This window comes from Bolinopsis microptera, chromosome 6 (assembly GCF_026151205.1).
Source record: "Bolinopsis microptera isolate Bmic1 chromosome 6, MBARI_Bmic_1.0, whole genome shotgun sequence".
NCBI lineage: Eukaryota > Metazoa > Ctenophora > Tentaculata > Lobata > Bolinopsidae > Bolinopsis > Bolinopsis microptera.
Genome location: NC_087077.1, coordinates 9,553,347 through 9,569,320, shown reverse-complemented (window position 1 = coordinate 9,569,320; position 15,974 = coordinate 9,553,347). Strand labels below are relative to the sequence as shown.

The following is a 15,974-nucleotide window of genomic DNA, read 5'->3' as shown; positions in this document are numbered from 1 at the left end:
GTAATCCTGAATGGTAGAAAGTGGTACTGGTAGAAGGTGGTACTGGTAGAAGGTGGTACTGGTAGATGGTGGTACTGGTAGAAGGTGGTACCGGTAGAAGGTGGTACTGGTAGAAGGTGGTACTGGTAGAATGTGGTACTGGTAGAAGGTGGTACCGGTAGAAGGTGGTACCGGTAGAAGGTGGTACTGGTAGAAGGTGATACTGGTAGAACTAGAAGGTGGTACTGGTAGAATTAGAAGGTGGTAGAAGATAGTAGAAGGGTCAATTAAACCAGAAAAAAGTTGACATAAGTTGATACTACTGACCACAAGTATTTAATCTCGTAACGTTGTGACGCATAAAAAAGGTCTTGATCACAATGCTGGCAAGCATTACCGTTGCCATTATATTCACAATACTATTTACCCCTTTTACTATTATACCCCCTTTATTATTTTACAGGCATTAAGACTCATCGAACGTAGTCCGGCAGGTATATTTAAGTTCAAAACATTCTAATTCAATGTTAAAGATGACAGGAATAAGAAATAGTTATGTGGAGGTTTTTAAGAAATTTGCGCAAAATACGCGCCATGGCATGTTATACGAAATTCGGCACTATCCGTCGTGGAGTAGAGTCCGCGGCGGAGCCGCCGGACTCCGGCGGTGCTCCGCCAAAATGTATTACGTTTGGACTCGTATAAATTTTGGCGGACTCCGAGCGGAGCCGAGCGGACTCCGAGCGGACTTTAAAGTCCGCCGCGGACTCCGAGCGGCTCCGCCGCGCTTCGGCGGAGTGTTCGCCGCGGACTCCGGCGGAGTGGTCGGCGGACTCCGGCGGACCTCTCCGCCGGACTTGACTCCGGCGGAGTCCGGCGGAGCTTGGCGGAGTCCACCGGGCTCGGCGGACTCCGCTCGGAGTCCGCCGGCTTCCAACAGAGTCCACTGACTTCCGACTTCCGACTTCCGACTTCCGACTTCCGACTTCCGACTTCCGACTTCCGACTTCCGACTTCCGACCCTCGGCTAAATTTGTCACGTGACATACAACATAGCATTTTGCGGTATTGTGGTCAGATGAAAAGGTCGCTAGTGATAAACCTTAACCATTACCCTCACAATGTCAATAGTGTACAACTCTAGTCCTAACTTTGACCCTATAAGTATAATGTATAAACGTTGACCTTAACCCTCCACCAAACCGTCAGCAGCGAAATATCAAATCAAATCAAAAATAATGACATAAACATCATCACAGATTATCGAAAACTCGTCCTTTTTCCTTCACTTCAAAATTTAACTTATATTATAGTTACATATATTATTACCTCGGAGCGGTAATTGGAACCCCTAGGTTCAAGGAGGAATATCATGTCAAAAAGAAAGTAGAGAAATGGGTAAAGGATATAGAGAAACTTTCTACATTTGCTGCCGATGAGCCACAGGCAGCGTTGGCTGCATACACTAAAGGAGTAAATTGCAGATGGCAATAATACCTTCAATAATACCTTCAAAGAACTGTTCTCAACATAGCAGAACTATTCAGACCACTAAAGAGTGTCTTAAGACACAAACTAAATAATCAACCAGACCTAAATAATCAACCAATAGATTGGGCGGTCGTTCTTAGCAACCTATTTTTCTTAGTATCTAAAAATTTTAAGTTGATTCAATTTCAGTACAAGCTTTTAATTGTTAATGAGGATCACGACGTGTACTGTGTAGATACATGAGACACAAAATGAAAATTGTTACAGATACTCCCATGTGTAGCCTGTGTAACACATACTTAGAAACAATTCCTCATATCTATCTCCATTGTATCCACACAAATAGCTTCATCACAATACTTGAAGACTTTATAAAAAGGAATATCGATAGAAATTACAACGACCCCAATAAAATTAATTTTATAGTTTGTAATCACACTTCACAAATTATAAATTATTTTAATATTGTTGCCAAATGGTACATTAGCAAAAGATTTCAGGCAGGGGACATGCCGATCTGGCAGGGATACTTTCACTTACAGGAGACAAAATAGGCCACAACAATGTACAAAAGTTCTATTGTGTCGAATTCGATCTTGGCCGATTAGCCTTAGGGCAAATTGTCCACCCCATTTATATTGCTGTCTTTGTTATTTTATTATCAATGGTTATTGTTACTATCTTACAATATTGATACATGTTTCGTATCCAAATATCAGAGATATTATGGATACACCATGAAGGAACACCTCTGCGCGGCGTAAGTAAATTTACAAGTTCGCGCGAAAAATTGTCTTATTTTCCTGGCGCTTTGTTCTCGCGCCGGGAGTGAATCACTAATTAGCTAAATACTTAACTAGCATAAACTACAATCTAGATCTACAATACGAAGTAAGAGTTACCACGTTACTCTTTTATTTCTTCGTTAAGCCTACAATTCTAATAACTAACAATGGAGTATGAGGTCAATTAAATGTCCATAGATATGGATTATAGAAATTATATAAACACATAATTGAACAGCATTGATGAGAGAAGTGGAAAACAAACAAACGAATAGATTTCAAGCTCGTAAAGGATCGTTGCTGGATATTGGAGATTTCAAAAGTGTAGTCCGACAGTCAAAGTTCTCTTGTCTAACTTTAGTGCGTATCGAACTTGAGTCCAGATAGAGCACTTTAGTTCGACAGAGTCGAACCTCAGGGTTCGTCGAACTACAGTAAGTGACGAACTAGAGTGCGTGTCGAACTTGAGTACGTGTACCGAATTTACCATGGTAAAAACATCTTCACACCGTAAAATGGGCAAAAGCTACAATAACGGTTCCTCCGACATTGTTTACAGCGGGCAATATCCTTTATTTCATTCAATTCTTTTGAAGTGTTCATGACCAAATTACGGTCTTTAGGATCGTCCATTAATAATTTAAGGAGGCTTTTGCCGGGACAACCTATACACCCTTTTAATTTTGACAGGGCAGCTCAGAAGTAGATGGTTCCAAAACAAAACATAAATAAATCTAATCCCTTTAAAATAAATATGCTACCATCTAGCTTACTCATAGAACACAACTCGGAATGAGCTTTTATACTTCATATTCAAATCAAGCGGTAAGTAAATATTGATAATATAACTAACTCTACTGCATTATAATCCACTTTGCCTTCGGCGGCGCGCGCTTCGCGCGCGAAAAGTGGCATGCAACGTATGTCAATTACAATACTACTAACTGTTTTTTGTAGTACATGCCCTAATTCCTTCCATTCCTAAACTACCTTACAAGCTGTTCCTCTTTTAAACCCTTTTCAATCACTTCATTTCACTCATTCACTTCATATCTTATTACCACAGTATCTGCCAAAACCAACATGGCCCATGTGGAAGGGAGCCTTGACGTTGTTGACCACTTGGCCCTGCATCCCAAGCTGACGGTCGTCCTCCACTCTCTAAGTCTAAAAACATACCTTCAGTGAAGGCAGATGGTCAGCAAATAGCGATGCTAGGGCTTGGTGTGAACAAATCTTGACCTACTTTCACACCTTTGAGACGACTCTCGCAAATGCGAGAGTAATGACCCCGGGGAGGGCCCCATTGGTTTTAGTAGGTTGCATATTGAAAAAAAAATAAAAAAATAAAAAATTAAAATAAAAATAAATAAAAAAGATCTTTAAAAAAGACACAAACTGATACCAGCACTCGATCGTGGGCAGATAAGTATAATGAATAAATTGTGTAGAAATTAATAAATGTGACTGTGAGTGTGACATTGTGACATGTACATTTGCATTTGCAATTTGGGTACGTGGGCCGGCTCGATCCACGTGCGCGGCGCCCCCGCGCCCATTATGCTTACATCTCCAATTTCAATTGCATTTGCAGTGTGGTGCTTGATTATTGAGAGTACCCCATTTTATGAACGATAGATGAACTTACAATATATTTTGAAGTTTTTGAAGTATATTATATGTATTGATTATTCTGTGGAAAATAAAATTCTCTTTTTCTTAAATTCTCTTTTTCTTAATTCTTGTTCATTGAAATATTACCGCCAGCGAGGAGCCGCAGCTGCGACTGCAAGCCGTGTTACCCACCTCCCTGTACTGTATTGTGATCAGCATGAGTTTAATCAAAATAATGTGTATCACTCGCTTCACTCGATCCGAAATTAAAGTATATAATCCTACAACGCCAAGCTAGTAATTGAGTTTTATGAAAGCACTCTGGCCAGGCCAGAGTGCATGGAATTTTAAGTCAGTGGATTCTTTTTACCTAATTTTACCTCATCCCATTAAGGAACGCGCGATGGGTAAAAAGAAACCTAGCCAGAGTGGAAGTCGGCGCCCTCGTTAAATTTTTGGAGAAAATCGCTCGCCAAAATTTGTTGGACCAGGACGATGTCCTAGCCTGGCAGCTCATTGCGCGGCACGTCGCAACGAGCTTCGTTGTTCGTCGACGTGCGACGAGCAACGAGAAAAATTGTGTGGCGCGTCGGGTGGCACATCTTAACGGGTGATACGCGTATAAATTTCGATCGCTGACGTACAGCGAGCAGCACAGCTGCGAGTGGCGTCAGCTAGTAGGATTTCATCCTACAAGGCACATCGCGTTCACCTAGCTAACCAGGTCATTTCCGCCTCCGGCGGTCGCGCGCTACTGCAAGCGAGAGGGCTATAGTTAGAGCAACACATCGCGCCACAAGCCAAATATTTATCAACATCTTGACTAGCTACGCGGTCCTTTTCCGCATGCGCTCGCGCTGTGCTCAAAAATTGACGTCGTCAATCAATCAACATCAAGATTTTAGTTTTACATTTGACCTTTATGTCAAAAAATTTCTGAATTTTCAATCGGTGGTCGATGTTACCTGAGCTTGAGGACCTCAGGCTTCGTCCTTACTTCGTCACAGGACGATCGGAGCTCGAAGAGCGTAGAGTCAGAAAGTGCTGGCGTCGTCCTGTGATGGTCGACGTATTTTTGCTTGCTGGGATCCGGCCGGGCGGCCGAATGACGCCACATGCAACGTGTAGGGTAAAACTAAAAACGCTTCCCTATATATTAGTACAGTCAAATCCGTCTTTTTGTCGGACAAAATTCGCAACAAAGCGATTTTAACGGGATATGGTCGGGACAGGTCCCAGGATTCATTCCAGAGAGTTCCCAAAATCCTCGACTTCAGGAAAATCCACAGTTACCACTTTTTTACCACCTTTTTACCACTTTGGTTTTCCGCAAATAAGTCACGTTCTGAATATCCTAGAAGATTCTAGTTTAAAGCATTGTGTTAAGAAAACAAAGAAGAACAACTTTTTCTTTAACAACGTTTTCAAAAATAAATTATTTATTTAATTAATTAAATAATTAATAAATTTTAAAATATTTCAAAAATACATTTTCATGAAAAATGTTCACAATTACATTCCACGAATATTGAACTAATTTCTATGAAAATTTTGAAAATTTTCACTAACAATATTTTGAACTTGTAAAATTTACGAAATTTGAGAAGAAAAACCACTATTTACCACTTTTTACCACATTGAATCTCCGCTAAAAAAACGACTTCTGAATATCGTAGAAGGTTCTAGATTGAACCAATGTGTTCAAAATATAAAGAGAACAAAGTTTTATCTGACAACCTTTGGATTAGATAATTAATTAATTAGTTAATTCGATTATTAAACAAATATCCAAAAATTATAAAAATTATTTTTGATCAAAATATTTTAAAATTACATATCACGAATAATTAACAAATTTCCATTAAATTAATCGGGAAATCGAAGTAATTCTTTATATAACCATATATATACTAGATAACAGTCTAACTTATGAGTCCTCAGCTGGCACATTGCTGCAATTGTCCTGACATTTGAGGCAGGTTGATCCACAATGTATTCCTGCTTCATTGCCACAACCTGACTTTAAACATTTGCAACTGATTTTTTGAATGAGCTTTTTCGGAGCTGTACTCATAAGAGTGGTCACTGGTACATGTGTCCCATTGTTCATCTTCCATCCCAGCTTATCGGATCTAGGTCATTCTCATCCCACACCTGCTGCTGATGGTAAACACGATAAGAATGTTGGCGGGAGCTGTTCGCACTTGATGTCTGCTGTTGAAGATTGCGACTTCTGTTCAAGAACTGAAAGTCTTGCTTCATCTAGTGATCTCGATTTTTATGAAATCAGCTATTCTTAACCAATACAATGTTTTAATTTACCAGGCAAATGAGGAGTTAGTTTCGGTGAATAGCTTTAAGAGGGCGAATGATCGACAATGTAAATTTGCATGGAATGAAATATGGAAAGGGTTGCTGTCCTCAGGTACTATTTAAACTATTTATCTTTTAAGTAAGTGCACTAACTTTTAAACTATGCCCAGCAAATTTGAAACGGATACGTACAGTCCTATTCTTTATCCTGACGCCTCTCATACCTTGTATAAATAAAGAAATCAACGCACCACAGGTTGGATCAACAACCCCTGGTCACTGAACGAAATTAAACGGCAGTACAACGGCATGACTGATTCAGCTCTGAGTGACGTCTTGTGATAAAAAGTGATAAATAGTGGTTATTCTTTACGAATTTCGAAAATTTTACAAGTCCAAAATATTGAAAGTGAAAATTTTTATAAAAATTAGTTCATTGCACGTGGAATGTAATTGTGAACATTTTTTATGAAAATATATTTTTGAAATATTTGAAATTTTATTAATTATTTAATTTATTAATTAAATAATTTATTTTTGAAAAAGTTGTTAAAGGAAAAGTTGTTCTTCTTTGTTTTCTAAACACAATGCTTTAAACTAGAATCTTCTAGGATATTCAGAACGTGACTTATTTGCAGAAAACCAAAGTGGTAAAAAGGTGGTAAAAAAGTGGTAATTGTGGATTTTCCTGAAGTCGAGGATTTTGGGAACTCTCTGGAATGATTCCTGGGACCTGTCCCGACCATATCCCGTTAAAATCGCTTTGTTGCGAATTTTGTCCGACAAAGGCTTAAATTAGGACGGATTTGACTGTACTATATGAGATATTATGACAAAAATTGTATTGGTCACGTGACCAGTCAATGACATTGATATTTCGCTGCTGACGGTTTGGTGGAGGGTTAGGGTCAACGTTTATACATTATAGGGTCAAAGTTAGGATTAGAGTTCTACGCTATTGACATTGTGAGGGTAATGGTTAAGGTTTATCACTAGCGACCTTTTCATCTGACCACAATATCGCAAAATGCTATGTTGTATGTCACGTGACAAATTTAGCCGAGGGTCGGAAGTCGAAAGTCGGAAGTCGGAAGTCAGTGGACTCTGTTGGAAGCCGGTGGACTCCGCCAAGCTCCGCCGGACTCCGCCGGATTCAAGTCCGGCGGAGAGTCCGCCGAGTCCGCCTAGTGGCTTAGTCCGCGGCGGACACTCCGCCGAACCGCCGCGGAGCCGCTCGGAGTCCGCGGCGGACTTTAAAGTCCGCTCGGAGTCCGCTCGGCTCCGCTCGGAGTCCGCCAAAATGTATACGAGTCCAAACGAAATACATTTTGGCGGAGCACCGCCGGAGTCCGCTCGGAGTCCGGCGGCTCCGCCGCGGACTCTACTCCACGACGGATAGTGCCCGAAATTCGGTAAAAACCCAAAATAGCCATATTCAGGTGCCTTAAAAACCATGTTAAAATTGAGTTAGAGATCTGAAACTTTGAAGGGCGTTTAGACGTTGACCAAATCGACTGTAATTTTTTTTTTCATGTTTAAGGAGTACAGTATCCAGTATCGGGAAGTGGGCTTCCTGGAACTCCTGTTTTACAACAGATTGTCGTGAAGTATATCAATATGTATAGATGTATATAGTGTATTCACATAGCCATGTGCCTACGCGTACTGCGTGACGCGCTACTGCAAGCGAGAGGGCTCTGGTTAGAGCAATATAGTGTAGAATGGTTTTTTAATGCGTATTTAGTAACCTTCCCTTGATCCAATTTTAACAAAAATTGGTTAGCTTACTCATACACTTACAAGGAAAGTGCCCAACAAATTTTCAGCATATCAAACCATCAGACAGTATGTTACAGCTAAAAGCAGCGTATTTTGATCACTATATCATTTAATATCAGCTCCGATATCCACCAAATTTTTCGGACAGCTAACAGTTGTACTTGTAAAAGCTTTATTGGAAGGTCTTCAGTCTTCACAAATTTCACCTAACCATGTGCTTTCGCGCCACTTCGGGCGCGCTTGTTTCACAAGTCAAGAGGCGGGCGCGCGCTACTGCAAGCGCAAGGGCTCTGGAAGTGAATAGAGCAATTCACAAATGACAATGTTGAATGTTCAGAATGATTTCATTTATATTAAGGAATAGAAGATATGACAGAATAATAGTAATACGACAAAAATCAACGAATTTCGTCAAATTAGGCGACTTTTACACTTACTTTTGCTCGAAAACCGCGCACCATCAAATATGGCACTTATATATTAGGTGAAACTCACTGATCATTTCAAAAAGGTATAGCAAATTTGGTACTGTGAAAATTCTCACAGTCTCTAGTAAGAAAACAGTGCTTTAGCGCGATGCACTACTGGGTCGCGCGACCCAGTATAACTATATAGTGCATCGCGCTAAAACACGCGCGCGCACCAAATAATGCTTCTCGGTAGATCGGCGGGCTTTTACTAATTCGCTCGCCCAAAAATTTCACGTGACTTTGGTTTTTATGGTTTTGCAGCCGTACAAAACGGTTTTACATAAACCCTAATCCCAACCCTAACCCTAACCATAACCCCGAAGCTATCCATAACCCTTTCCACAACCTCGACAAAAATGCTGACGTGCTCTACCTCGACTTCAGCAAAGCCTTTGATAAGGTTGACCACAAGATTCTTCTCAAGAAGATCCAGGCCTTTGGTATCCGTGGTAAGCTCTACGACTGGATAGCCAGCTTTCTTACTGGCAGAAAGCAGCATGTTATCGTGGATGGGGTCATGTCCACGATCATCGATGTCATCAGTGGGGTTCCTCAGGGTACTGTCCTAGGTCCCCTTCTCTTCCTCATCTACATTGACGACATCTTCTCCGTTGTCAAGCACAGCAAGATAAAAGTGTTTGCAGATGACTCGAAGCTCCACAAAGATATATTTCCCCATATCGATCGCATCCTTCTCCAAGAAGATCTTCTCTCGGTTGTGAATTGGGCTGATGCTAACAACATGGAGCTTAACGAGGAAAAGTTCCAGCTTCTACAACACGGCAAACTACAAGACTTGAAGCAGCCCTACATCCTACCATCTGGAGAGACTCTTAAGGGCTCTGACCACGTGAAGGACCTGGGTGTCTATATCGACCCAGACCTCAACTGGCGCACTCACATAGCGATGAAGTCTGCCAAAGCCAGAAACATGGCTAGCTGGGTGCTACGCACCTTCATCTCCAGGGATGTAGCGACCATGATGCTCCTGTACAAGTCCTACGTACGATCTCATCTGGAATACTGCTGTCCTCTGTGGTCTCCTCACATGCAGTGCGAAATTATCAAACTCGAAGCAGTTCAACGATCCTTCACTGCTAAAATCCAGTGTCTTGAATTGGAAGTCTCAACTACTGGGAACGCCTCCGTCGCCTGTCTATGTACTCCCTTCAGAGGCGGTGTTATTAACCACGGTACCAATTTAATCAGGTGTTAGTTGCAAGTACCGGGTAATAATCACCTCTCCCATGTCCATGGTATGTAGTACTTTATTTCCTCCAAGAAATTATTTATTTAGAGCTCCTTTTGACTTGGCTAGAACTATACATGGGAGGCCCCGGTTATATCAAGAGAGTCCGTTTCGGAAGGTTCTGAACCCACGATTGAGCGTCTTAAAACTTTTGTTTTATGGAAATTATAGTTTTGCTAGAATTCAGAGTTTCATGTTACTTTTTATTTAATTTAGTGCGGTTAGTGATTATAATTCAGACTTTCAATTTTGGTGGGTTGACACAAATTGAAACGACAATATAGAACAAAATATAGAACAACTAATGGTAGTATAATTAATGAGCGAAAACCTTCTTGTCTTGAAAGATGTTTATATAACAATGAAAGTAACATTTTGATACTATACTAATTAATTGACACGGTAGAAATTCTTCTCATAACCTAATTAAAGGAACTATCTTGGTATCTAAGTATATGCTGGTGCAATCACCTTATGATAAGTCTCTCTCTTAGAAATAGTGTAGGAGGGCTGGAATATCACGCGTCTTTGACTGAGTCTCACCGTCAACAGTTTGACTGTCACGAATGGTCTCGGTTGACGAAGGAGAATCAATTACTCTAGCAGGTATCGGCAAAGGCAGCACGGTTTGAGCAGGAATGTTCGTGTCTCTCTACCTCGAGAACAACTTCAATCCGTATAATGGTCCAGGGTCCTTCAAGTGAGAAGGAGATCGGGAATCTTATCGTCGTTAGCTTACTTCTACCCGGAAACTTAATAGTCACTGTTCTTTAATGTACGGTGGAATCTATTCGATGCGACGGATCGGATCCACTGCAACTGGAATACTTATGACTGGAAAGGTTAAAGCACCCGGGCGGAACCAGCTTACTCACTTACTGGACTCTGTTTACAAGCACGTTGCACTGACACAACCTAACAGACTGCCCTGACGTGAGAAAGACATCGGTCCTTCGATCATTCTCCGCTATATCTCCCTGAATTTCCCAGAGTCTATTCTGCCGTTCCAGCCTTTTCTCAGGGAACGCAGTATTGTTCATCCCGATCGAAATTGCTCCTCCTTGTTTAAACTCCCTGCTTATCATTCCTCGTCACGCTTCGTCTTGTGATAGGCTGGTCTTGTGCTCCTAATTAACCCCTCTATAAGTCCGTGGTAACTCATCAAGCGTGTCAAATGATTTGATAGTTTTCTCACAGAAAGTGTCCTTTTGTTAATTAAACGTCAACGTATATTCCATTTCTGGTATACTTCTATCGTTAACAAATTTACTATCTATCCTCTATGGAAATGGTTGTTAACTATAAGCCTAATTCATTTAACTATCTTTAAAGGAAGATTGAAATTAATATAGAATTTCGAGGTTCCTTACAGGCGGCGTGAGAGATACACTATCATCCTAGTTTGGAAGATCTATAACAATCTCGCTCCAAACAGTATGAACATCAACTTCCGCGAGACCTCACGATACGGAACTACGTGTATACGACCACTAGGGTCCTCCAAGTACAATAGTGTCAATAACCTGAGGTTCAACTCCTTTGCCTCTAGAGCCTCTGCACTGTACAACGTGGTCCCTCCTAGCATCAAGTCCCTCCTAACCTTGACCACTTTCAAACCTGCTCTTGATGCTTTCCTCAATGAATTCCCTGACACTCCACCAACACCTGGGTACACTGGACAGAACAGGAACTCAATGCTGGAGTGGGCCGGTGGCACATGTGTCTGACGTGCTACTACTTGGCGGTGGAGATGCAAGACATTCTTGGCCTGGTAGCACTCTAGCTCGGAACCCAACCCAAGTAACCCAAGTAAAGTAACAACCCTAACCCTAACCCGAGCCCTAAACAATCGAATTCATGTTTTACTAGCCTGTCACGTGACCAAAACGGTTTTTTGCCCATAACTCTCCAGGGAAGCATTTTTACCCTACGTCATGGGGGGTGATTCGGAATCAGCGTCCAAAAATACACCGATCCAGATTAAATTCATACCCGAAGGGCCTTTTCACAAGAATTTTCTTAAAATTTGGGCGAGCGATTTAGTAGGAGCGAGATCAGCGAGATGCACCACTGTGCCTTACCGAGCTGCGAACAGCGAAGGATTTTGACGGATGTTACTCGTCTAAATTTCTTCGAAGTAGCGCGCGCCGTTTTCTTCTCGAAATGTTATGGCCCGACGGCAAGTGCTACGAAGTAGCGCGCGCCGGGCCAGATCATTAACAATGGTCAACGAAGGATTGACATCGTGAATCAAAAAACAGTGGTACAAAAATTTTGAAAATCCGAACAAGTTTATTTTATCGTGCACCCCCTACTTTGTATCACGTCGTGACCCCCACGGTCGTTTCACTATGGTGGGGTTTCACTGTTCACTATGTTAGAATTTCCACGATACAGGGGGAGCCGCGCACTCGTGCGCAGCGGGTCGTACAACGTATGACGGACAACACACAAACATACAACAAAATTTGCAAATTTATTTTGCGTAAATAACTTTGCGCAGGTAAATATGGCACGCATTGTATTCGATAATTCAATCGACTGTTTGTTCATAAAACCCGTCCCCGATCTCGTACTGCATACTGGATCTTTCTACTTTCCTGTTTCTGCAGATAAAAGTTTACTCACCTGTTGTTGTATTTCAATGCCCTTTCACCACTGACCAGCGATAGATTTAGCTATTTCCATGAAGACGCTCCCCACCCCCGGCTACCCGCCCCCTTAGGCTTTAAAGTTAAATGTCCTCGAATAAAGCTTTCGACTTTAGTCGGCTTTAACCAGTCCACACCCTGGCTCCGTAATATGAAGGCCTCGTTTTAACTTGTAATGAAAAGCTCTAATATACATCATTTGTAATGCCGCCAGCTTTCATTGATGTTCTGACTGTAGGCAGTGCAATATTTTCATTAAAGCAGATATCATTCTAACCATCATTAATCTCCACAACACCTCACCTAGTCAGGATGTATTCGTACAAACTATTGTCCTTTCTCTGCGCTCTCACACTCTCCTTTTCCAAAACCAAAGTAGGATTCCTTATCTCAAAACAAGACAGGTACAACAATGCCCTGAAGAGCTTATCCAGCTACGCCGCACAGAACGTGTCCTATACTCTGGTAACAGTGGAGTATGATGACACCGAACTGCAGAGCATGATAGAAGCATGTTGTCAGCTGGTGACGGAGGGAGTTTCTGTGGTCATCACCAAAGGAGATTCTCCAAACACCGCCATTCAGTCGGATATATTCTCACCCTTGAAAATACCACATATAGCAGTCTCAGCGACCGATCCGTTTCTTTGGAATAAAAATCGGGAATACATCATTCGAATGTTGGCATCGGATTTTTATCAGAGTGAAGCTATCTACAATTTGATCAAATATTACAACTGGCACGAAGTTTCAATTCTGGCAACGGCAGATTCGTATGGACTAAACGGGATTGTAAAACTAGAAAATTTACTAATAACAGACTCAAGTGTAAGGATAAAAGATATGATAGTTCTCTCAGCGGATAATACTACAACAGAAATATCAGGCCCACTGTCTGAGATCCGGCACTCCCTTGTCAAGATTATCGTACTCAATGCTGCAGCTGAGTTTGGGAAACGTGTCCTGGAAAAGGCCCACGAGTTAGGTCTGATGGGACCAGAATATGTGTGGATAGTTACAGATGCCATTGCGACACAGCCTCAATATTTAGCTGAAGATAGTGGTAACTGTTTGAGTTTCTATGAGGGATTAATAGGGATCAAGTCAGCACAAATAAAAGGTAACAAGTACAAGAAATATAAGGACTCTTACATTTTGAACGGCGGTAAAGTTGAAGATTTGACCAGCTACACAGATCTGACTTATGATGCAATAGGATTTGTTGACGAAGCACTGATTGGAGTTTCAGAGGACATAACACAAGACGTGGATTGTTCTTCTGGATCAGAAGGTTGGAACCAAGGTAAAACTGTTCTGGATTCAATGCTACAAACCAGGTATACGGGAATTTCTGGAGGAATCAATTTTACAATTAACGGAGAAAGGAATGAGCCGTCTTACGAGATAATGAACTTTGTGGATGATAAGTTCACTACGGTCGGTACTTGGACCAATTCATCAGGCCTCCAGATGACACAAAACATGCAGTTTTTTGACGGAACCAATCTCGTTCCAACTGGTGTTACTAAGAATCTGGTAGATAGACACCTGAGATTAGGGACAGTCGAGGAGAAACCTTTCATGTTTCATTCCACAAAGGAATGCGAAGGAAATGCCTGCTGGTCGGGAATGGTTAACGACATGGTGGTACGGCTAGCTGAAGAGTTGTTTTTCACATACGAGTACATTTCTCCCGCTGATTTAAAGTTTGGAGCAAAAAACGAGACTACCAAGGAATGGAATGGGATGATCGGAGATCTGCTAGCGGATAAAACTGACATAATAGCCATCGACCTGTCAACCAACTCAGCCAGAAAAACTGTTATTGATTTCAGCTTTGGGTTTATGGACGCAGGCTTAAGAGCGGTGGTGAAAGGTGAATCAAAGACAAGTAACAAATACTTCTTTTTGTCTCCATTCGACCCTCTTGTCTGGTCGATGATTCTGCTTTCATATTTCATCCTGGTTGCTCTCATCTCCTGTATTGGTAAGTTTTCTCCCTATAGTAAGTATGGAACTAAACTTTACGCCGTGAAAACGTGTTCTTGTAACCAATGTACAGGACAGAGATCTGAAATGAAGAAGAGACGGTGCTCAATACATGGCAACAAGCTATATGTTTGTCTTATAGACAAGGCAGAGGAAGAGGGCAGAAGTGAGGAATCTTCCTTTAACAGCTCGTTGTGGATGATGGCCACTGGTCTAGTGGGACATGCAATTGGAGCACTCCCTAGTATATCAGGACGGTTCCTCCTCATTATTTGGTGGACGTTCATGTTGGTTGTAACCTCCATGTACACCGCTAACCTCACTGCCTCCCTTACTCTCAGTAATCTCGACACTTCTCTGAATACAGTCCTTGATTTACTGGCACAGGATACGTACGAGTGGGGGGTCATTGGGAGCAGACATCCTGAGACTCTTCTAAAGACGCACATGGACGCCAGATACAAGAGACTTGCTCATGAAGGAATAAAGTTACAGGGACTCAACGATGCCGTGGATACAGTACGTCAAGGTAACTTTGTCTTCATAGATGAGTCGCCTGTCCTGGCATACAATCTCGGAGGGGACTGTGATATATTTTCTGTCGGAGAAGAGTTTCAATCCTTTGCGTACGCTTTTGGTTTACCAAAAGACTCTCCGTATAAAACTTTTATAGACACATATCTCCTAAAGTTTAGAGAAGAAGGTTTTATTGACAGTCTGTGGGAAAAGTGGACAGGGGGAGCTACCGTTTGTTCCACATCAGTCATGGCAGAGAAGGTTACGTTGAATCTGGACACTTTAGCGGGAGTGTTTTATTTACTTAGTGCAGGAGTCGCGATTTCTTTCATCCTGTTTTTGGTTGAGTTTGTATATGTTTCTGTTAATGAAGCAATGCAGATCAATGGCCTAACTTTTATGAAGGCTTTGAAAAGACGCTTTAGATTTATCTGGAATGACTTGTCAAACCGAAGAAAAAGTCGTAATAAAATAAACATAAATCGAGATGTTGAATTAGGAACTATAGCAGAAAATTATGACGATGGATTGTTAGGAACTATAGCAGAAAATTATGACGATGGATTGTAAATTTAGTAATTGTGCTGTGTACACACTTGTGTTAGATTATATGTAAATTATTCAAGGTTGTTAAATACGTCAAATTTTCGTGAAAGAATACGACGTATTCGGTTCTAATAAAGAATACGTCGTAATACGCCGGAATACGGTCATTTCTATGGATTGTTAAATACGTCCACGAATACGCCATAATACGCCGTGTCAAAATTAAACATTACAGCTGCGCGCCACCCTCATCATTGATCATGCATTAAAGGAGTGCAGTTATACATGATAACTTAAATTTGTAATCAAATTTCATGGATAATAAGCTAACATTTTTTGCGAAATTATCAATTACATATTAATACATATTTAATGATTTCGTTTCCTAAAACGATCTCGCAATTATCAAAGTTTAAGACCATTTTCTAAAGTTCAGTCCCCTCAACATATTTGAATTTTTGAATTTTTTGAATAAAGAATACGTCGTAATACGTCAATTTTCGAGGATTAATACGTATTCGTATTCCAATACGTATTCCCTCCTAATACGTATTTAACAACCTTGAAATTATTTTAAAACGGCGGTTAAACT

The 15,974-nt window shown here is 41.2% G+C and overlaps 1 protein-coding gene across 1 annotated transcript; it reads left to right on the top strand.

The window, feature by feature from the left end:
* Positions 1-12,642: 12,642 nt before the first annotated feature.
* On the top strand, positions 12,643-15,461 carry LOC134816847 (glutamate receptor ionotropic, kainate 2-like). The gene has a single exon (XM_063825843.1). The coding sequence runs from the start codon at positions 12,644-12,646 to the stop codon at positions 15,404-15,406; it is 2,763 nt and encodes a 920-aa protein (XP_063681913.1). The 5' UTR covers position 12,643; the 3' UTR covers positions 15,407-15,461.
* The last annotated feature ends 513 nt before the right edge of the window (positions 15,462-15,974 follow it).